Here is a 21,869-nt window from a genome sequence, read left to right on the forward strand (position 1 = left end):
CACACACACACACTTTTCCCCTCCTCCCAGCCCCTACTTCCCTCCTTTAATAGCTGGTCTAGATAATTATATGTATTCTTAGGCAACTGCTGAGAGCTGGAAATTAATAATAATGTTGATTTATACTTATTTTGACAGTTTACTTTTGTGGTGTGTGCTACCTATTTGAGATAGGGCTACAAATTTATTTTTATTTTTAAATAAACTTAAGTCAAAGAAGTGGTTAAAATATCAACTAATGGCCCACAGGTGGCATACACACAGGACAAAACTAACTAAAGCGATATCCAAACGTCAAAGTTTAGGAAAAACGGAGTGGAGGTATTTGACAGAATCTCACCTCGAGTCTCTGAGTATAGTTAGGATGTGGTCAGATTTCAGGGAAAGAAGAAACTACCAAACTGTCGGTGTTCTCTGGTTTGAAATAAGCTCTTGAAGAACGGAAATTTGAGACATATTCTGATAGTATGGACGGATCACACTGACTGCAGAATTTATCTCGTTGTCCTTGGACTGACCTTGGACCCTTGGCCTGAAAAGTATAGATCCACTGCTCCTGCTGTCAATACTCAGTTACTTGGAAATAGGGGGGCGGGAGGGGGGGAGGGGAAGGCGGAAGTAGGAAAATACAATTATCATCTTAAATTTGATTAGCTTAGTTAAACATTTTAAAAAAGAAAACACTAGAAACACTAGATCACAGTGGTTTCAGATGACAAGCCTTGGGAAGAAAGATTCCTGTTTCATCAATTCTCTGAAATGTCCAACTTCCTACAGATCATTCTTCTTAGCAAGATAAGGAAGTGAACATCAGAGGATATTACTATTCTGCGACCACATGACCTCAGGAGACCGATTAAAAGACTCAGGATTCAGAGGGGAGAGAAGATCACGTTGAAATTTAAGCACACGTGGGATTTGCCTTTTGTGTTTTTCCTAAGAAGAAATATGAAGCCTCTAGAACTCTTCAACTGTTGACTGCAAAGTTTTCGTTTATTTTTCTAGGAATGAAAATTTTACCATGAGGCACATGATACCACACAATTCCAAAAACATTTACATTGGTCATTTTGCCTAAGAAACATAGAGCAGAATAATCTATACACTATACATTGTTGCAGAAAAAGGATTTTCTTTTCTTAACGTTTTAAGTGATCTCACCAGCCTGTGATGATCTATCACCACAAAAGTGATGTGGGCTCTTCTTTTAAAAAGCACCAGAGCCAAAGCCGGTTTGGCTCAGTGGATAGAGCGTCAGCCTGTGGACTGAAAGGTCCCAGGTTCGATTCTGGTCAGGGGCATGTACCTTGGTTGTGGGCACATTCCCAGTAGGGGGTGTGCAGGAGGCAGCTGATTGATATTTCTCTCTCATCGATGTTTCTAACTCTCTATCTCTCTCCCTTCCTCTCTGTAAAAAATCAATAAAATATATTTAAAAAAAACAAACACACACACACACACACACACACAAAACACCAGATTCTGATATTTGCTCTCTGCTTATAGCCTGTTCAAAATTTAAAATGCTCCTATCAGCTTCAGATCCTAACCCAGTGCCAGCCCTCATTCTTCCAAAGGAGTTGAGGAGACGTCATCTCTAGTTCTGGCTTTACTATGATCTGGTTATGGGTAAGTCTCACGTTCACCTCGGACTCATTTGACCGAGCCATAAAACGAGTGGACTGTGCTAGGTTAGGGGTAACACACTCAAATGCCAACAGGGGCCAGGCAGGTGGTATAAACAAAGGACGCTGGCCAGGAGGAAGGCAACGGGAACTGGTGGTGGTGATGGCGAATAAGAGAGCACAGCTTCTCTAGAGGGGGCAGCCACCATCAGCTCCGGGCACTTGTCAGCCAGGAAACAGGCCCATTGTTGACAGAGCCTCTTAAATGTCAAGGGGAGCTAGAAATCCATACTTTTAGAATGGTAATTCTCTTAATTTATTATTGACAATGAATTAAAAATGATTTTTAAAACACTATGCAGACAAAACTACCATAACTGGAGGCCGGACCCAGCCTGTAGGTAACCATTTTATGACTTCTGCACTAAAGAACTCTGAAGTCTTGTAGCCTTAACTTCTAAATAGCAAATCTTTGCTTTTGTGTGTTGTCCATAAAGTGGAGGATTTGACATGGTTTTGGGAAAAGCAGAAGAGGAGCTGGGCTGTTGGGGAGACAGTGTGTCCTATTGGTGGCTGCAGAGGGTGATATAGCCTAGATCTAAAGGCACTTGCACAACGCCATAGGGCACTGCTACTCTTAGCTGTTAGGACACGGGCGAAATAATAGCAATATTATCAACAGCAACAGCAACAAAACCACTTTTGCTCATTCAGATATGGGCATGCCATTCCTAGACTTAACAGTGCTGTTTGGGCAATTTTGTTAATCCTTTTAATGAATGAGGAAGGAAACACTATCAAGCAGAAAAACAGGATTCCTAATTAACAGATAAGAGAACAAAGGGTGATTTCACCCTCTGCTTCTCCTCTGGGAAGGAAGTACTGCAGAGACACCTCCCATCCTCCAGAGGGCGGTGTTATTACAGAGCATTTGCTTGAGCAAATAAAGGTGCAAAATAAGAACCAGTGCCATTTTGTCTTTTTTTTTTTTGCACAGATGGTTCTGTTACCCAACTCTTTCTGTATCTGTCTAAGTTGCATTCCCACACCACTTTCACGACACAGAGAGGCTGGGCTGTGACAGTGTGTCCTATTGGTGGCTGCAGAGGGTGATATAGCCTAGATCTAAAGGCACTTGCACAACGCCATAGGGCACTGCTACTCTTAGCTGTTAGGACACGGGAGAAATAATAGCAATACTATCAACAGCAACAGCAACAAAACCACTTTCATTTCAGATATGGGCATGCCACTCCTAGACTTAACAGTGCTGTTTGGGCAATTTTGTTAATCCTTTTAATGAATGAGGAAGGAAACACTATCAAGCAGAAAAACAGGATTCCTAATTAACAGATAAGAGAACAAAGGGTGATTTCACCCTCTGCTTCTCCTCTGGGAAGGAAGTACTGCAGAGACACCTCCCATCCTCCAGAGGGCGGTGTTATTACAGAGCATTTGCTTGAGCAAATAAAGGTGCAAAATAAGAACCAGTGCCATTTTGTCTTTTTTTTTTTTGCACAGATGGTTCTGTTACCCAACTCTTTCTGTATCTGTCTAAGTTGCATTCCCACACCACTTTCACGACACAGAGACTTCTGTGTGGAAGGAAGTAAAGAGAGCTGAGCTCAAAACTTGTTCCCGTCACTCCCCAATATTTAGCTTTGCTACATTGGGCAAGGAACTGACTATTTCTGTAACTCAGTTTCCTCATGTATAAAGGAGAAGAATAGCAATGTCTACCTCATAGGGTTGATGTAGGATTAAAGGAAATCCTACCCACCAAGGGGAAATGCCCAGTTGTGCATTAGTAGTACTGAACTATAGGCCCTTCCAAAGTTCTTATTTTCTCATCTAAATTCCTCCTGCTAGAGTTACATTTCATCTGGTAAGCTTTTGCCCTCCATCATGGCAAATGAAACCTGGAATTGAATTATTAGTTTGAATTATATGACATTGTCAATATTATCGGTGTATAATATGGCAATTTCATACAGTTCAATATAATACAAAAGCATTCACCAACTCAAGGGAGGGAAAAGCAGCTTCCCCTTTTATACTGGCTCTGAAACACACCTGAATAACCTACAATATTTACATTTGGGAAAGTTGAGGCCTTTGGTACTGGGACATACACCACTTTCTCATCACAAGTAAACTAACATTTGCTACCCACTTCCAGCTTACATAGTGCTTTGCATACATATAATTTCCTTTAACTCCACAACAACACTGGGAATGGATGTGAGCACACAGCTTTTTATAGGCTACTTGATGTGTCACTGTTGGTACACCCTAGAGCTGTGCGATGCATAATGTGCTATCATGGTTCCAGTCTACATGTCCACACAATAAAGAATATTTCAAGGAACAAAGAGTATAATTAAAGAAAGCTCTGCCACTCACTGTGGAGGATGGATCAGACAAAACCTAGCTCCACAAACACCTGGACTGATGCTCAGAAGCCTAGAGACCACCCAGTTCTGGTGCCCTCAGCACTCTGACAAGGACAAGATGACCTTGTACTTCCTCAACTTTCTATTGGTTGAAATTCTTACTAATATCAGCTTGGCAGTTTGAGCAGTCTATAAGGCACCATTCAAGTCTCAGTCTTTAAAGTTCCCTTCCAGGCATAAAGACCTAACAAGAAAATCCACCATGGAACCCAACCACATAAGAATGCCCCAAATGATTTCATTTACTCCGTATCTTCAGACAACTTTCTGTGACATTTTTGTAGGTGATTTCATATCTGCCCTTTGTTCATTCTTTCATGCGATGGCTTTTAAACTTTTTTTATTGAACACCTACAATGTACCAAGCCTTGCTGAAGGCCAGGGGTCAGCAAACCACAAGCCTGAAGGCCAAGTCCTGCCCAAAGGCTGTTGTAGTAAATAAAGTTTGTTGGAACATAATCACAGTCATTCATTGATGTAGACTGTGTGGCTGCTTTCTGGCTGAGCGGAGTCGTTGTGACAGAATTCATCTGGCCCACAAAGCCCCAAGTACTATCTGGCCATTTACAGAAAATGTTTGCTGACCCTCTTCTAGGTCAAGAGGCTATAACAGTCAGGAAGAATATCAAAGTCCTGGGCATCTTCAGATGCTCCTGCTTAGGAGACCACACTGGATGAGTGCTTACCACCTAACCTAAGCGGCAGTCTGCGTTTCACCCAGGGGATCACAGTCAATGCCACTGCTGGGGCTTGCAAGGAACAGGAAAAAAGATGACAGGTGTGGAGAAAGACGTGTAAGAGGGGGTGAGAGAGAGGAAGTGTGGGAGATGGGATTAAGTTAGTGTGGAGACCAGCTGGAACAGGCAGGCCACGGGGATTTCCACTGGGGGGCACACAAACCTACGGATGGGCCAGGTACCACATGGATCAGAATCACCCGGAGACATTATTAAAAACGCAGGTTACGGGGCCCCAACCTGGGAATCTGAACCTCAGTGCCAGAGGTGTGAATGCATTTCCACGAGCTTAGCAGGTATCCCTGGGTGGTTCTGAAGCACGTTCAAGTTCAGTTAGTGTTTAGTTTGAGTGAGCGGTCGAAGGCGATCCCCACGCAGTCTGGCCCGGCGTCCATTCATGGCAGGTGAAAAGGAAAAGAATCGGGGCCCAGACACAGAGGTAGATGCGGTACAAAGGCAGTTTATTGTCTATTAACACTGTACAGAGGAACAGAGAGAAGCTACAGGTACAGCGTTGGCTGTCGCTGGCAGTGTTATTTCTATCGTCAGTTTTTGCTTTTTCATCCGAAGGAAACAGAACAGTCCAAGTACACTTCAGGTTACAAAGTACAGCAGCTAGCCCAGCAAGTCTACTTCAGGAAAAGCACGACAGGCTCCCACCCCACCCCCCAACCAACCACAGAATGGATGTATGTACAGAGATGCCACTCACCCCAGTGAGCTGCTAAAGCTGAAAATTCCATCGACAACCTACATTCACCAGAAAGCTGCATCAGACACAACATTTTCTGGAACCCCTGTATGATTTCAACTCTACAAGGTCAGGAGCTTGAGAGGAGGAAAGAACGTTCCAGAACCCGACAAAGAACAGAACTCTTTCCACTTGCCAGAATAGAATATCGAGAAATTGGAGTTGGAGCTACACACAGAATAGTTGGGGTCAGGCATTGCCCAGTGGCCTCTTGGCAGGTAAAGACTTGTCGTTGCGAAACCAAAGGGCTGGGTGGCTCCCTGCCCTGCCCACCTCATCTCAAAACCAAGAGGTGCCATAGTAATAAGAAACTAGAGTACACTGGCTCTCCCGTAGCACCTTCGGGCAGTTGCATAGTTCTTTCATTTTTGGAAATTGTCTCCATGACACTAATGTTCACAGCTGGGCTTGACTTGAGCCCATTGGGGGGATCCCGGTGATGAAAGAATTAAAATGATTTGCATGGGAATCCGAGGGGTTATTTTTCTTGAAATGGAACGTGTTTATGACCTTGCCTTGTTGGGAAAAGGATCTTGGTCTTTTAGGGTAGTAGAAATAGGGCCCATGCCGGAAAAGGACGCAACCCGGCAAGAGAGTCTGACAGGAGTGGTGAGCAGACTGAAGCTTGTCCCACCCTGTCAGCCAGAGGAGCGGGGGTGGGTGAAGATCTTCATGAGACTGAGTGTGAATGCCACCAGAACTCAGGAATTTGGCAGCAAACTGGAGGTGGGGTAGGGGTGGGGATCCAAGAACTCTAAAAATTCAGAATCTTCTTTACGGATGGATAAAGGCAATTCTTTCTCATCTCTGCTTAGCTCTGAAAATATGATGCAGCCCCATTAATATTTACAAGGCCAGTGATACCTGGTAAGCTTTATATTGTTGGTTTATGCATTTATGTACAGACTAAGAGCCAGATGTATCTGACTCACCTTTTCACACCTATGACTCAAATGCACTGTAGTGAGTGGTCTCTTAACCTCAATGTAGCAGTTACTCCTTAAATATGTGACAGAGTTGGACTTATATTTAAAACTAGAGGCCTAGTGCACGAAATTGGTGCCTGGGTAGGGTCCCTTGTGGCTGTTGGCCAGGGCCTCCCTTCCCCCAGCTGCCTGCCACAGCTGCCGGCCAGGGTGGGGCTGGCCAGGAGGAGAGGCCACGGGTGGTTGGCCGGCCCCACCTCTGGTCCAACTCCCGGTGGAACTTCCGGTTGAGGGGACAATTTGCATATTAGGCTTTTATTATATAGGATTATTATATAGGATAGCTACCTCCTTCCAAAAAATGATTATATATTATTATTAAAGATGGAGCCCAGCCCTAGCTGGTTTGGCTCAGTGGATAGAATGTTGGCCTGTGGACTGAAAGTCCTGAGTTCGATCCCGTCAAGGGCACATGCCTGGGTTGTGGGCTCGATCCCCAGTGTTGGGCGTGCAGGAGGTAGCCAATCAATGATTCTCTCTCATCACTAATGTTTCTATATCTCTCTCTCCCTCTCCCTTCCTCTCTGAAATCAATAAATATATATTTAAAGATGGAGCCCAGAGAGCTCTCAAGCCATTCAACAGTTTCTCTAACTATAGTTACGGAAAGTTTGGTCTTACAACCTAGGTCTGTTTGGAAAAACTGGACTCCGTGCAGTGGTGGTGTGAGGGCAGGGCTCGGCCCTGTGTTCACACCCCCGAGGCCTGGGCTAGTGCTACGGAGTTCACCGGAAAGTTACTTTAATGGAATGGAGAAATAACTCAGTCAATCAAGGGTGTTTTCAAACTCAAGCTTCAGAATGCATATAGAATTCACTATAAAAATATTTTTCCTTAAAAAAATACATAAATGTAAAATATTCCAATTTCTATAGCCACTCCTTACTCCCACCCATATCATGCGACTCATCTTAGACTATAATGAATGGGCACACCTGTCAGCAATGACCCAGTCACACCATATGACTCCATCTCTCCTGCTTTTTCAAAGCTATGCCAATTATGCTAAAAAATATGCTCCCAGACCCAGAGGGGGGGGGGCCACAGGTGCACCTCCTTCACCGGGGGAAGGACTGCAGGTCACGTGGCCCGCCCCCGGAATGTCAGAGTGTGATTTGGCAGGCCAAGATGAAAACACAGAACGTTTGGTTGGTAGATGGGCCGAGGCAATGCCCAAACTATGCCCACTTTATTCCCTCTGGGCAAGGCTCTGCCTCCAGGCTCCTGTGATAAAACCCACCGCTCTGAAGAGGGCTGGGCAGGGGTGGGAAGAGAATGTTGTGTTAATACAGCTTTGGAATACAACCTGCGTTTTTTAAAAGGACAGAAAAGGAGAACATAAACAGCGATGCTAAGGCAAACTTTCAAATGGCACATCAGAACTCTTTTTTTTTTTGTCATTCATTTAGTTAACATCACAAGGCAGATACATTCTGTAAACATATGTACTGTACAGTACATTAACCATAGGAAAATAAAAAAGAAAGCCACCCTGTAATTCTTTTCTTTCTGTATCTCTGTTCTCTCACTCTAGGAGGACTGCCTGAAGTCTACGGAGAATTGTGTGATTCCCGAGATATACCTTTCTTTTGCTAAGAATGCAGTGACTTGCAAAAAAGAGCCCCAGGTGACTAGCAAGAGGCAGTATGGGGAGAAGATGACCATTCACACTTCAACCTGTAGAAACTTAGAAAATAGTCACAAAATATAAAAAAGTCATTAATTTCAGGAAACATTTTGTTTTCCTGTTTAGTAAAAGAGAGCATTGAAAAAATTGTTGTTGTGTTTGTTTGTTTTTACAAAAGTTAAGGCTGTCCAGATCTTAGATGCAGAAAATCTGCGGTCCCCCAAAATGTCATGTTATACTTTCACATCGAAAGCAGGTTTTGTTTTTTTGCGCTACAGTTCTGGCCTTCTTATGTTAGACTGGGGTGGAGAGGGAAGCGGAGGCCAATTTAAGTCATATAAAATTTACGGGTGGGGGGTGAGGCTGGTCTAGGGTTCCCTGGTAAAATTGCCCTTTGAAACTTTCAGGATGTCATTTTTATTCTATCTTTTTCTACATTCGAATAATAAGTATTCTAGTTTTTGTTAGATTGGGGATTTTATTATGAAGTTCGCCGAAGCTATGAACATACAGACACATAACTGCACCGTGCCCCTCAGAAAAGACTAACTTCTTTTTCCCTAGAAAATGCAGGCAGCTTTTCTTGATAAGAGCAGAAGGGAACTACGCAATGAGGGTGAACTGGCCGCAGGACTCAAAGACCCCATCTTGCTCATGATTTTGAGTTGCTCTGTGACATATGCTATAACTCCACGTACTAGCTGGTGGCATTAGCCCACAGGACAGAGGGTCTCTCAGGTCCTATCCTAGTCAGTGGAGTTCCATGCACCTGACATAGTACATTAAGGAGCTTCTAAAACTTTGCATATTTGTAAAGTTTCTGACACTTAGGTTTTAGCTATGCGGTGAACCTGTGGTTTCAATAACAAATGCACATGTTGCAAAATACAACATAAAGCTGCTCACCTTGGAATTTATTGTTAACAAAGCAACATTGAGGGAGATGAGAATATTTCCATAAGGAATGGGGCCTTCGCTGAGTTTAACTCCACAGGGAGGTCTAGTGACAAACAGAGACAGCTGGGCTTCTAGATTTAAGTAAAAACAAAGAAAGTCCTCTGGGCACACTTTGTCTATGTTCATCTGTGTTTTATTATTTTTTAATTGAATCGACTGGGGTGTCATTGGTTAATAAAATTACATAGGTTTCAGGTATGCAATTCTATAATACATCACTTGTATATTGTACTGTGTTCACCACCCAAAGTCAAGTTTCCTTCTGTTCGTCTGTGTTTTAAATTGGCAGGAAAATGCTTTTAAAAAGGAAGCACTGTTTTGGTGGTTCAGTTTTTGCCTCTATCACCATATCCCTTCCTCCTCTCTTGCTACCAGTTCGTTCATTGGAATGAAATAAATGGTCATTGCCAAGGGTATTGTGTGGTCCCTCAAAATGGAATTCTGCAGAAGTGAAGAGAAATAGGCTGTTTTCACACTTGGCCTCAATGTTTTGCTCCAGAGATATTGTATCTCTAGACATATAGTTTCCCCCCTTTTATAAAAACTTGACCCTACCCAAAATAAAATATTCTACTTGCATGCAGGAAAAACACAGCTATCACCAGGAAGATGGAATATGTGGGGATTTGAAGCAGATACATATCTATCAGCAGTTCAGAAAGAAGTCAAATCAGATGAACACTAGAATTTGTTTGAGTTTCCTGAAAGTCTTTGAATAATTGTAGGTTGCTCAGGAGATTGAAGGAAACCACGTTTGGGGTTTGGCCAGAAGGGAATTCCCTAGCCCCTTGCCCTCTCTACTCCCAATATTAAGTGACATCATTGGACATTGTCAAATCACTGCTAGAGCCAACTAATGTTTGCTTATATAAGGAATTAATATACTGATGGGTAACAGAGGGGCGGGTAAACAAGAATTTCCTGTAGTTTGTTCTATTACATATCAAACAAACAAAAAAGTCAAGGATATATGAAACAAGTCACCGAGATTTTTCAGGGTATGTAAAGTTAAACTTATCATTTTAACCATTAAAGGATCTTTAATTCAATGCCACTGAAAATCTATTTATAAACAAATAAAATATTCCTTCTCTTTCTCTTTCCATTTATGAGGGAACTAATGATATGATTTTAAAGAAAGTCCAACTAACCATTAGCTCAAAAAAGATCATGGTTCTGTAGCTTCTTTACTGATGCTCTAATTAGTCTGGTTATATAGTCCAGCGGTCGCCAACCTTTCGGACCTCAGGAACCACCAGTGGTCCCCGGACCACCGGTTGGCAACTGCTGATATAGTCAATCACAGAGAACGCCAATGACTGTTCACACTCACAACTGGATATCTTCCTTAGGAAGGGTAGCTACTTGTTGCTGCAGGTGGGACTGTAGCTCTCATCCCATAAAAGTACCGGCTGAGCCCGAATCCCCCCTTAGAATAGGAAAAGGATACAAAGTATGCAAATATATATATATGCCACGTTCAAACACTCCTGCATTCACTGTGGCCACAGATCATTTTAATAAAAGCAACACATCTTACTTTGAAAACCATTACATGATCAGCTGTGTAGTAAACATATAGAGAGCACTCTAATTCACATAGCTTGCTACTCCCTAAAATAATAATTGGTGAATGAGAGTGCAGGCTATCATTAGTCTTTCACGTCTTCTGTACAGCATTGTAGTGAGAGATGCAGGTCAGTGTCTTCATGAGAAACTAGTTCATTTATGGGAGGAAGGGCAGGTCATTTCAGGGAATTCTCTGTCCAAGATGACTCAGATTCTGACGATCAGCCAGCAAGCCCAAGGGTTCTAAGTTCCCCCATTCCACTCACTAACTGTGCTTTTAAAAACTCATATTGTAAAGAAGTGGGGGGGAAAAATAAATAAAAACTCATATCGAATAGTTTTAATCCCCAAGGGAATAAAAAAAAAAAGAGAGAAGCTGTGGTACACTTTGAGTGTTTGCTTTCTTAAATAAATTGTTAAAATAATAGATTGTCCAACACATGGCAACTGTTTTCTTTTTCCATGTAAGTGGGCTTATCGGGCATGTCATTTTATTTATCATTTAAATGATGCCTTAATGACCACTTGCTGAGGAGCAGGAAGCTGAGTGAGATTTATAGGCAGCAAAACCAGGTATTATTTCCAGATAACAGAACAGTTTTAGTCCATTGCAGCTGCTTGCGTGAAGCTGAGATTTAGAGATAATTCCCTCAACTGTTCAAAACTAAGCCATGGATGAAATCGTCTCAGAAAGCAGAACTTAGCTCTTTTATTTTTCCCTTCTTTCACTTGTTTTGTTTACATATCGGTGATAAAATGACTCACTTTGTGCAGTATTAGAGAAAAATTAATGTTGAACAATAAAAATATTATTTTCTTTTTGATTAGAATGCATATAATTTCAAGCCAAGAAATTAAAAATACTACTAGATTTAGCACTGAGAAAGCAAATAATTAGGGCAAATTTAGTTGGTTCTGTAGTCAAATTCTCTAAAGACTACCTTATTTTTTTCTCATCTACTTTTCACAGAAGTTAGGCTTGATGCAGTATGCCTATTGCATGTTTTTTGAAACTACCTTCTATAGAACACAGATAATATTGTGAATGATTTGTAACAATGCTATTAACATTTGGGCAAATAACTTAAAGTTAAGATATCTCTGTTACTAAAATCAGTTAAAATTTACACCTTTATTTTATTACTATATGATCATGTTATTAAATTGCTTCCCTTTGGTTTTACTATATGTGTGGCTGTTTGCTTCGGGGGAGTGCCAAAAATTTATTTAAAGAATTGTTCATTGTGTTCTAGACAGAAACTATTCTTTGATGTTCTGAAATCTCCAGAAGTTTAAGAAACATGCTTTAAGAAGCTCAGTTATGTGCCACTCAATCAACCAGTATTTGTGGAAGGAATTTAAGCACCTAATGTGCTTAAGGACAGGTCTTTCTTAATCTTTTACATTTTTTTTTACATTTAAAATTTTTTTGAGGGGTGGATGAACCTACACGCTAACGTGATGGGAAACATTCTCATTCTTGTGGGGACAGAAAGAAAAGAGACCGGAAGTAAGGCTCTGGAATCAACTGGGCAGGTGAGATGGACAGGTCTCAGTTACAGCACCATCCGCAATGAAGTGGGACCATCACAGCCGCCACTGTAGGTCAGAAAGACTGTTCTAGAAATATGGTCACTGCAGAGATACGCCTCAAAGTGATCCCTTCGTTGGAAAGAGAGGAACATGATCAGAAAACGTCCGTGGAAAAGCAAACAATATAAAAATTTACATTGTTCCGAGAGAACAGAAGCAAGGCCAGTGCTCTTGCCTATGTTTGGAGATCACTACCGATGCTGAAAACAATGTTTGTTTCACGTCCTTAGAAAATTAAAAAAATGGTGCTTCTTATATAAAGGGTCCACCAGGGAAGCCGTGAATGAGGGACAGGTGCTGGTGGGCGGGTTGGGGAAACCAGCCCCTAGGTTCCAGCTGTGACAAGCCCTGGGTTCTTTTCTTTCACATCAGCTTCATTTCGGGTGTAACAGAAGGAAAGCCAGAGATTCGCGACACTGTCCTCTGGGAGCTCACGTAAGGCAGCAGAAAGCATCGCCCTAGATGGACAGATTAAGTGAGGTCCACTTCTGGCTACACTAGTGACCGGCTAGAGCCAACAGCGTTTTGCCACACAAGATATAAAAGCACAGATCCACAGCAAGGGAGGCAAGGGAGACACCAGCGATGTGGCGATGTGTGAGTACAGGATGGGAACACACTATAGAATGAACCCCGGGGCCACCGGGGTCGGTCCCAGTCGAGTGGATTAAGGCTACTATGTAACTCGCTGCCATGGAGAGTCCATCCCAATCGAGCAGGAAGGAACTGGTTCGCTCTTGAAGACACAGGGAAAGGTTCAGAGCAAGAGCAAGTTCTTGGAAAGAATGAAGCACACACATGCACGCTGTCTCTGAGGTGAGGAAACCGGAGAAACACGCAAGGGTGGAAAATAAGAGAGAGCAAAGCAATCCGACTGCAAGGCAGGCAGGCGCTGGCTTCCAGTTCACAGTATTGCAGTGAGTGGTACAGTGAGGTCTAGGTAAGTGGTGGGGAGCCCGGAGGCTGCCCCGAAGAAAGGGGAAGAGAGAAGTGGTCACATGACAACACAGCATTGACAGCGCTTTTTCTTTTGGGTACCTGCGGCTGGCTCTGTGGCCAGGCTCTCTTCCTTCCCTTCTGGGGATGAGGGCTCGGTGGTGTCGGAGATGGGCCTCCCAGACACCAGCTCCGCCGCATTCCCGTCGATTGTGGACACGTCCGTCACGGTCTTCTCCCTCAAGGACTTCTCGTCGTCTTCGTCAATGAGGACCAACTCAGCCTTGATGGTTTCATCGTAGCCTAGCACCTTTTTTGTCTCCTCTTCGTCCTCAATGTTTTGGTAGCCCATGAAAATCATGGTGACGGGCTGATCCAAGTTCGCCTGCGGCCCTTCAGAGCTGGGGGCTCGGGCCTGCTGCCCTGGGTTCCCGGAGGAGCGGTCCTTCCTAGATTTATGGACCATTTCTAACTTGGCCTCTTTGCAGAGCACGTGTTCCTTAGGGTGGCCCAGGCTCCCATCTGCAACAGCAGTCCTCTCTGACACGCGCCCGCCTCTGAGGCTTGACTGTCCAGCCTTCTGAATGAGCTCTTCTACATCCTTGGAGCTTAATCTGTGCACTCCGTTCTCTACCACGGTGCCCGCTGAGCGCACCTCATACACTACTTTGGTACCATCCTCATAGACCTTGACTCCTCTCGGATGGACCCCCTCTGGGCCAATGGTGGCTGTAGAGAGAATCTTGGTCTCTCCTGTTTGTGTGTCTTTCTCCACATTAATTTCCATGGCGTACACAGCTTGAATGAAAACAAGAGAAAGGAAGTGCATGTTACAACAAAAAAAGCCAGTGAATGGTTAATTGCCAAACAGACAAAAAAAAGGTGTTGTGCCCTGTCTAGTCTAACTGCCAAGCGTCGTGAGTGTTAGCGTGCATGCGAGGTGTGGACAGAGGTGGGTACACATGTGTTTAGCACAGCAGCTTAATGCACCGGGAGGACAGGGGTAGAGAGGCCCCGCATCTCCGTGGCACTTACGCTTCTAAGGAACATCTGCTGCAACACAGCCCACAAGCGACTGTTTAGATCCAGTGTGACAAGTTCCAGGGAGGCTGGCGACATGCGCGTTTACCTTGACTGACAGCTTACCCTCAGCTTAGAGACAGTTTGAAAGCCCTTGGTTAAGATGTGTCCTAGTTCCAAAATCTGATATCTTTTTTAACCCTTCCATCAAGGGTTCCACGGCTTCTTCTACATTTCTCTTTACTGTTAATGGAGAATACGTAAAGGTTTTCGAAGGTGGGACGTGGCTGTCCTCCACTGTGCTATAAAGTAGGGTTCTTTGCAAAACTGGAAAGTTACCAAAGCAGTAAGACGATATGCTCTGTGAGTACTTTAGTCACTTAACTAGGTTTCTCAAACAAGAGCTAGACAAAGCACAAGATCGAGGTCGCGACATCCCATGCCACTGGAATTTGAGGATGAGGATCGGAGAAGGTACCTCTTTCTTCTTCCATGTGCCCACCGCCAAGTCCTCGTGATTCCGCCCCACACCTTTCTCATCTGTCACCTTTTTCGGCTCCACGGCCACTACCCCCACACCAAGACACGATATCCTCTTCCCTGAGTGACTGCAAGAGCTTCCTATCTGGTCTTCCTGCTCTAATCTCACCTTCTCCAACTCACCCCAAACTCACTGCGGCCAGTGTGGGGTTCCTACAGTCTCAGGTGACACCCCATCCTTTCACATCTGTTACCTCAGAGGCGCACATTCTGAATGTGAGGAACTTGGGCATTAGACCCGTAGAGCCAGTTCTCTCCAGGCACCCTTTCCCTGGGTGACCTGTGGGTACATCAACCTCTCTGCAGCTTCAAAACGAAATCCATCGTCTTCCTTCCAAACTCCCCCAGAGTCTTTGTGACAAATAATACCAGTACCACCGAGTGTCTCAAGCTCGGAATTGCACCCAATTTGTTTGTCCTTTTCTTCCTAATTGCCCAACACCCAAACAATTGTTGAGAGTCACTAATTGCATTTCAGATCTGTCCCCCTGCATCTCCTCATCACTGCCCGCATCACCCCTAGGCCAGACCCTCCTCTGCTCTCTGCACAGTATCCTTGTTTCCATCTTATCTGCCACTTATCCTGGTCAAGGCCAGAGGGCCAGAGGTAGCCGAGGCTTGTTTTTGTTGCCCAGAGGAGCACTGAATTGTTTTTAAATTATTAGAAGATAGTAAAAGGAAGGAAGAAGAAGGAAGGGGAAAGGAAATAATATCAAAGACTATGTGATAGAGGTCTTATGTGCTCCACAAAGTCTGAAATATTTGCGATCTAGGTTTCTCAAACAAGAGCTAGAAAAAGCCTGCCGACCCCTGCGGCCTATGCTCCATCCTCCCACAGTTACCTTACGCATAAACCCTCTGTTGGTTCCTCTGTCTGTAGGGGATAAACACCAAGCTCCTAAACTTGGCATACAATTCCCTTGAGAATTTGTCTGCAAACCTTTCTAGGCTTGACTTGCAGCCCCACCCACTCCACTTCAGCGGTAACAGACTCCTCACCATTCCCAGGACACTCCACCTCCTTCCATCACCACCGTTCCTCTGCCTGGACTGCCTTTCATCCCTTCTCTACCGCAGTCTGCTGGAGTCGTGAGTCACGTCTCTGCTTATCATGCCTTGGAGTCGCTACCTCTTTCTGAATAACTGCAAGTCCCCCAACTGTGCTAAGAAGACCCTAAATATCTTTCCACTTGCATGTTCTATTGCTCCCTTTCCTCTAGCACAACCAAATAATGCCATTCCACACCTAAAGCTTCGCTTGCATGTTCTATTGCTCCCTTTCCCTCTAGCACAACCAAATAATGCCATTCCACACCTAAACGTTTCCTGCTTTTGGCAAGATTCCCTTCTCTTGAAATGTTCTTCTTTTGAGTTTCTATGCATCCAAATGGGACTTATCCATCCAAGTGCTGTCTTTGATCCTCCCATCTCTAAGTCATCCCTCTCTTAAGATTCTTTGGACACATCTTCTAAACCTCTCTGAAGATACTTAACACTTTTATCATACTTCACTCGGGAGTATAATTATGGGAATGTTTTATTAGCTCCACAGATTTTTAAGAACTATGAAGTCTAGTTATTTCACCTGACATCTCTCCATGACTGCCCTTCCCCACCAGCACCTACCTTAGAGTCTTTGGTACAGAAGGAACCTGATATACATACCTGTGAAACAGATGCTACTAAATGAAAAGTCTAATTTGGTTGTCTTCATCTAGTCACAGAGACTTTGTATAATACGACACCAATGACAATGTACACACAGTAACTGATGTTTGAACTGTTTTAAAAAACGGGCCATGATATTGCTCCATCTGCTCGTGTAATAAGATACAACCTGTTCATGGCTGACACTTAACTAAAAAAGGCTCTGAAGCAAAATCCAATGCTTGATTTTCATTGTGTCCATTTGGAAAGTTTCACGGTTTGGCACAAAGATCTTGAGTTTCCTTAAGTGATGCAATGGGAGGCCAACCAATATTTGTCATGGAGGTACATGGGCTCACACAATGACGGTGACATTTTCCCCAAAAATGTGTCATCAGAAAACTAGAATAGGCATTTAAAATTTTCCTTGGGCTCCAAAAAGTCAGTTCTTTAATTATCACACTTATATTAAAAAGCACATTTTGGAGTTAAAATATTATGTCCTATCACTATAAACACACTCACGGGACAGATTTATCAATAAGAAGGGAAATAATGATTATTAGTTATAGGCACAATATTTAATTATCTCCCAAACATCCAGCAATATGCAAATAAAAGGACACTGTTACCTGTAATCAATACAGTCTGAAATAAAATATTTATATTTTCACATCTACATGACAGGATACAAATTATTAACATGGCAATCTTTAGAGATAGCCCTCTCCCTCTTCCCACCAATGAGAATGCTGTCACTGTTGGTCCATTTTTCCCTTCTCCACCCTAACCCTCAACCTCATTTTGTCTTTGCCTGTTTCTAGAATCAGAGACTGGACAGAGAGGAAGGACGTTGAGATGTTCTTTGCTAGAAGGATTGAGTAGATCCACACACTAACCAGTTGAGAAAGAAGGAGCTCATGGAAGAGAGAGTCAAAGCTGTGTGGGACACAGAGAAGGAACTGTGAGAGGTGTTAGATGGTGCTTTGGAGACAGTGATAAGTAGAGGGAGGTGAGGGAAGGAAATATAAGAAATATGTCTGGGTGGAGATATGCATTGGATTCCTACTCATATCCTTCTGGAAAAAAAAAACAGCTAAAGAACAGGGTTCCTATTTATTTGTGTATTTATTTATTCATTCATGGCTGTGGTTTTAAACTGTATTTTGTTAAGCGTGACACGGCTTTGGACCTGAACCCCATGTCACATGATTTCAGTTGGGTTACACATTACTATTTCTATTTACATGTTGTACACCGTTCTTCCAGTATTTCTGTATTAGGCCATCGAATACAACATCACTTGTATTCCCCCACCCCCACCCTGCCAGCTAGAACATAAGGCTTCAGAGCCACAGATTTTCAGCAGGTTCCTCCAGGGCTTGCTCTCACATTGCTTGTCTGCATTCCCTCTCTTCGCTGGCAAAGGGTGCTCGGGTGCACAAGGAGAAGCTCTGGCTTAACACAGGGGCAACACTGAGACGTCATGGATGCACATGAGAGAATACTGTCAGACATTCAGAAAAGCAACCACACCGGAGGCACGAACGTTCACCTTCAATGTGTTGCTTATGAATAAGCATTTACATTTTGCTCCCGTTCTCAGGCAATAACATTTCAAAGGTAAACTAGGGTGGATACGAAGCAGGAGGAAAAGAAGGCTTACGTTTTAAATTCAGCGTTTTGTTTCTCATGCTTGCCCACAGCGTTAAAAGCTCTGCTGCCTTTACTGCTGCCCAGGAGCGAATCCCAAGGACCTCTCACTGAGTCGTGCCCTCATCTCCAACCACAGAGAAGGCTCTCCATCCACCCTTCCCGCCCCTCGAGCATCCCCACCCACAGGGACACGGCTCTCTGTGTAGTGGCGAGGGTCCTGTGCTCATCTCATTGAAAACAAGTGAGGAGGGGGTGCTGCTCAGGGCAGAAGACTTTCTGGGGAGCCCCTAAAAGAGATTTTGAAAGAGCCCCACGGACATAAAAGTCTTTGAAGAAAAGCTGTCTGAAATGTCCCGGAGGAGGGTCTGGAGACAGAGCAAAAAGAAAGGATACAGTGCGAGGGGCATCTCAGCGATGGGATGACTGAAGCCTGGAAGTGTGTTCGTACCAGACAATAATTTAATTATCGATTTCCAAACATGGCTACTGATGACAAAAGGATTGGAGTGTGGGAGATATTTTTGCATCCCTTCCAATAACCCCAAAAGACAGGGGAGAAAAACATTCACTTTGTTCATGAAGAGTAAGAAGTTGCCGAGAAGCTGGTTTCGGCAGTGGGATGTGAACGAATGGCTGAGCTGGGGCTTTAATTCTGGGCCTCCGGTTTGGTTTACTAAGTCCTTACTCCCCCAGTAGCTCTCTGGTCAATGGGGAGAACCACTCTGAAGAAGCAGGAACGCTGTCATGGGGGATGCTCATCCCAGCCTCGGGATCCTGGCAACAGCCAGGTGTGGGCTACAGTGGGAGGCCCCTGGGGAAGACTCCAGCCTAGAAACCAGGGCGAGGGAGGGGCGAGAAGCTCTTGGGGCGTGGCATGCTGCAGCTCCCAAAAGGATAGGTCTGAGGAGCAGAGGATGCTTGCTTCCGGGTCAGTCTTACTCCCCCGGCTCTATGACTGTCTCGTTCCCTGTGACTTACAGCTTTAGCAAAAAGAGAGCCGCTGTGAGGAGCCCAGGGGGCAGGAGACAGGACACCGGACACAGTAAGTGGACGGGGAACCAACTGACATGATTCCATTTCAGAACCAAGCCAGGGGCACACCAAACAAGACACTTTGGTAAGGATGGGAATTCAATCATTGCTAAAGCCTTTGACTCAGGCGTCTCTCGGCTCACTTCCTTTGACTCACTGTGCTCCGTGGGAGGAGGCACAGGCTGAGCGGCCACACGTAGAGTATAAAATGACGCCCCCACTGCCGTGAGTCAGTAAGATGGGGGGTGTCAGAAGGAGGGAGAAACACAGCGGGTCTGAATTGCCATCCAGATGACACCCCATCTTGGGGTCTCACTTTCCCCATTTGCACCGTGAAGAGTGTCCAGCTTTGATATTCTGTGGTGCCGTGAACAGCACGTATGCTCCCGTGCCAGTGATGTGGCAAGCACAATAGGAGGTAGTAGGCAGGCAGAGCCTGGAGTGAGAGCATCCCAATATGATAAACATTCAGTAGCGGGCGTCACTTCCGGAATGTGGAAGAGAAGCAATGCACATGCTTGGCTTATTGAACGGACACACATATATGTGCAGTCTTGTCCCTTCAGGCACATGACTATGCATATACACATATGGTCACATCCCTTGAGGCGGGAAATATAAAATTGACTATTGTGATGTCAATAACAATGAAAAACGAGGGAATTAACTCCAAATAGATTCCCCCCTTCATCCAAGAGGGTAATCTCTAACTTCAGAAGCCAGTAATAAAAAAAATTTCTTTGAATCATTGTTTTCCCAGGACACCTTAGTAGTATTGGCAAATATGTGATGTTGAAGGATAACAAAAGCCTCTTTCTCAAATTTGATTTTGCTTCCATTTTTTTTTTTGGTCAGGAAGGACGGTTTTCAGTCTGAAAAGTGCCAGAACGAGCATTGCTAGGAGGGAAGTGAAGGCTGGAAAATAAGGAAGCACCAGGGATATAAATGCTCTCGGTACTTTGGGCTTGAGCCCCAGCTCCCCTACTCACGGTCTTGTCTCAGGAGCTTGAGGTGCCGGGGGCAGACACTCAGAAGTTCTGATTTTCAAAAATGAGGAGGGGATTCCATAAACTACATAGAAGTGAGTTTGACACCATGGGGCTAAATGCAAAGAGCAGAGGCCACCACGAGCCACCGTGGGCCCACCAGGCAGAAGCTGTGCAGATGAATCCCATTTTCTTTCCTGTTCCAGGTCTCTAGACAGATTAGGCAAATGCCAGAGACTCAGCACATCTGGATCCTCCTCCAGGCCCTTCTATTCCTGTGGGCAAGACAGAAACATGGGCCTTGGGTGTGAGGACCACTGCCAGCACCTGTTCCTTGTTGAATGATCAGGCCGCACAGGTGGCGACTTCGGGTTCCCAGGGGCCAGGGGACCCAGAGGTGTGCTGGCAGGCCTCTGACTTCGGGTCCAACTCTGCAACGTTTTGATCAGTGAAATGATTAAAAATTAGGAAGGCTTGCTTTTCAGATTTGAGGTGAGAAGAAAAGTAAGGCTATGAGGTGCCACAATCACAAGCTATAAAGACGCTGACAGAGGTTTTTTCTGCTTTTAAACTGTTAAGCCCTTTATTCAAATAGAAACTAATACAGAAACACAATATGTAAACACGAGCGTGGAGGAGCTGCTGTTTGAAATGAGAGAGAACACAGGAGCCCTGACTACCAAATCCCCTTACATGCTCCCCTCCCGCCTTCCACTGAGGCTCCGCAGTGGCCCCGCGAGACCCCCACACATATAAGGGACAATCTACCAGGAAGGAACTTAACAGTCATATCTAATCTACAAAGGGCAGAAAGGTGCATAGCTTATCCTTATTTTTGCCTTTTGAGATTAAGAAATAAAGACGTTTGTAGGTTCTTCTGCGTGTGAGCCATTGTGGGAAGAGACTGCAGGTCCCACCTGAAATGGTTCAGGAAGTGACCACACCAGGTAAGGAAAGGAGGCTGAGCGGAGGCACATGTGAAATGACTCTGAGGCTTTCCTTTAGAACCTGCAGCTGAAAGGCCATGGAGCCAACTCCAAGGAAGTGAGTCACATGATCTGTGGCCTCAGGTCCTGCTCCGTGGGGGGTTGGCCCCTCCCAGCCTGGACAGGGCAGCTCAGAGCACTTGAGGAGGACCAGGGCCAGTGCCACGTGTTTGGAGGGGAGGGACAGGGGTGACAGAGGGTGTCTCAAGGCAATCTCAGCCTCTAGGGACCAGCTGAGGAGACCTGGCCCCAGGGGATGCAAAGTGAGAATCTGGGACAGACAGGAAATGATAGTCATTTTCAAATGCCTGAAGGGAAATCAGAACTAGGTTCTGAGAGGCTCCTGGGGGCAGGATGAGAACCAATGGGGGTGGGGGGGGGGGGGGAGAAGAGGGCAGACAAATGGTAGCTCCATCAGAGGAAGGACTTCCCACTAATCAGAACCAACTATAGACAGAAGGGGCCACTGGAGGAGAGTCAGCTCCAGCCACAGAGGTGAGTAACCACGGCTGGAGGGCCTCCTGGCAGGGCTGCTACACCCTGACTTTCGTGTTTGAAGAAGGGATTGGAGTAGACGCCTCCTAATTCTGAAGAGCGACGATTCTAAATATATTCTCATTATTCAGAATCCTAAACCTCCCAAACTGCAAATGACAAGATCATTTGTCACAATACTGAGTAATGACAAGTGACATTTACAAAAGTGTCCCTAAGTTTGTGCCAATCTCCACAAGGACATTCTTAATGCAGGATGGACAATATGTAGGA

General features: G+C 44.6%; 1 protein-coding gene across 12 annotated transcripts in view; it reads right to left on the reverse strand.

Moving 5' to 3' along the window:
* The window catches only part of LOC102261631 (paralemmin-2), a 382,189-nt gene that overhangs the window by 151,669 nt on the left and 208,651 nt on the right, over positions 1-21,869 (reverse strand). For 8 of the 12 annotated variants that reach the window (XM_005859770.2, XM_014534401.1, XM_005859771.2 and 5 more), the window contains one exon: positions 13,337-14,032. The exons of 2 other annotated variants lie outside the window; for them this stretch is intronic. In XM_005859770.2, the coding sequence (XP_005859832.2) occupies positions 13,337-14,032 (696 nt within the window). Of the gene's footprint in view, positions 1-12,013; positions 14,033-21,869 lie in introns of those variants that run through there. 2 more of the 12 variants (XM_014534410.1, XM_014534409.1) reach the window with 1 other exon arrangement.

Source organism: Myotis brandtii, unplaced genomic scaffold (assembly GCF_000412655.1).
Source record: "Myotis brandtii unplaced genomic scaffold, ASM41265v1 scaffold13, whole genome shotgun sequence".
In the NCBI taxonomy this organism is placed as follows: domain Eukaryota; kingdom Metazoa; phylum Chordata; class Mammalia; order Chiroptera; family Vespertilionidae; genus Myotis; species Myotis brandtii.